The sequence below is a fragment of the Antrostomus carolinensis genome, unplaced genomic scaffold, assembly GCF_000700745.2.
Source record: "Antrostomus carolinensis isolate BGI_N321 unplaced genomic scaffold, ASM70074v2 scaffold30536, whole genome shotgun sequence".
Lineage (NCBI taxonomy): Eukaryota > Metazoa > Chordata > Aves > Caprimulgiformes > Caprimulgidae > Antrostomus > Antrostomus carolinensis.
The window spans coordinates 1-1,415 of NW_010323004.1; the positions used below are offsets into that span (position 1 = coordinate 1).

Sequence of the window (1,415 nt, forward strand, 5' to 3'; positions counted from 1 at the left end):
GGAGGCTGGGTCAGGCTGTGGCCGCAGCCGGGCAGGATGCTGTTAAGCGGAGCTGAAGGCTGGCAGTGACCCACCGGAGCCCTGCCTGGAGAAACGTCCGTCAGGAAAAGGCTCTCCCTCCCGGCACAGTCTTCGGTTAAAACAGCAGAGGGAAAAGAGCCGACACCCAGGATGAGTTTAGCCCCCTCTGCAAATATCTCTGCAGGGATCTTTTTCTAAATCTTTTTTCTTGTAAAAGATGTGCATAGATTTGTCATTTTACTTCAGGAATTGGAAGTCTGGAAACTAATCTATAATTTTCAATTGTCTTTACAGATAAGGTGTCTTAACGCAGTTTCTCCAGGACTGTTCCACTGCTAGAATTTCATCGGATCCCTTACTCGGAATTGGCATTTCAAATCTATTCATGAAACATCAGCAAAAATGAATAATAAAATCAGTTATTTGTTAAATACTGTCAGATGCGTGCATAGGTGCAGTTCTGTGCTCACTCCCAAACCTTCAGCCACAATAACAAAACACATTTCATGGACTGGCAGACACTGGGATCCCCTGGGAAATGTGAACTTAAGGAAATTATTTTTAAATATTTTTCCTTCTATGCGTGGAATATCTCCTCGATTTCTATCTCAGAAGACAGATGCTTTTAGTACAGGTGTTAAAATACAAGCAGAGAAGAGCACAGAGGCTTTGGTGAGTGAGCAAGCACCGCAAAGCTCCTTTGAATTTGCCAAGTTGGATGATTCTGGGAGCACCAAAGTGAAGCATATAATGGATGATAATGAGCCATTCTTTAATAGTCTCCAGAAATGTACCTGTCCTTGCGATGTACTGGATTTGGCTTCAGAGTCTGCTGCTTCCATTAAGCACTTCACAAACTGTTTAACTAGAGTATGGAGGCTCTTCAAAAACCTGTCGGAAGAACAGCAGCGTTACGAGAAGCAGCTAATCTTTGAGCACCCAGCTTTTGTCAAGCTTTGTCAGCAGCTGCTGCGGGACTCCAGAAGGATGACGCGGGGTGACCTGGTGTTCAGTCTGCATGCCGTGGTGAACCTAGGTGTTCCTCAGAACACCCTCCTAGTCCAGACTTTGTTGAGGGTGTGCCAAGTAAGTATCAAAAGCTCTCTTCTAAGTTTGGGCTGAAACCTCGGGGCTGATTCTGGGAAGTTGGGCAATGTCAGAGTTTGGTTACGTCCCTGGGTTAGTCTGATGTTCCATGGAAACAGTTCTCCCATAGCTCATTTGTGTGTACTTCTCATTTCCTTCATTTTTGAAACCACTACCTGAGTTCAGACAGATTTAACAGAGAAGTCTCAAAAAGCATTATCCTTTTCAAATCAACTAAGTTCAACTGATGTGAGACCTTGTAGGTCACTGCAGAAGTAAAGCTTATAAATTGACTTCTAGAGGGAAAG

At 44.2% G+C, this 1,415-nt stretch overlaps 1 protein-coding gene across 1 annotated transcript in view; it reads left to right on the forward strand.

The window, feature by feature from the left end:
- The first annotated feature begins 402 nt into the window (after window positions 1-402).
- Window positions 403-1,415, forward strand: part of FASTKD2 (FAST kinase domains 2) — an 11,585-nt gene continuing 10,572 nt past the window's right edge. Inside the window, exon 1 of the mRNA XM_010170466.2 lies at window positions 403-1,107. Within this exon, the coding sequence (XP_010168768.1) occupies window positions 424-1,107 (684 nt within the window). The 5' untranslated portion in view covers window positions 403-423. The remainder of the gene's footprint in view (window positions 1,108-1,415) is intronic.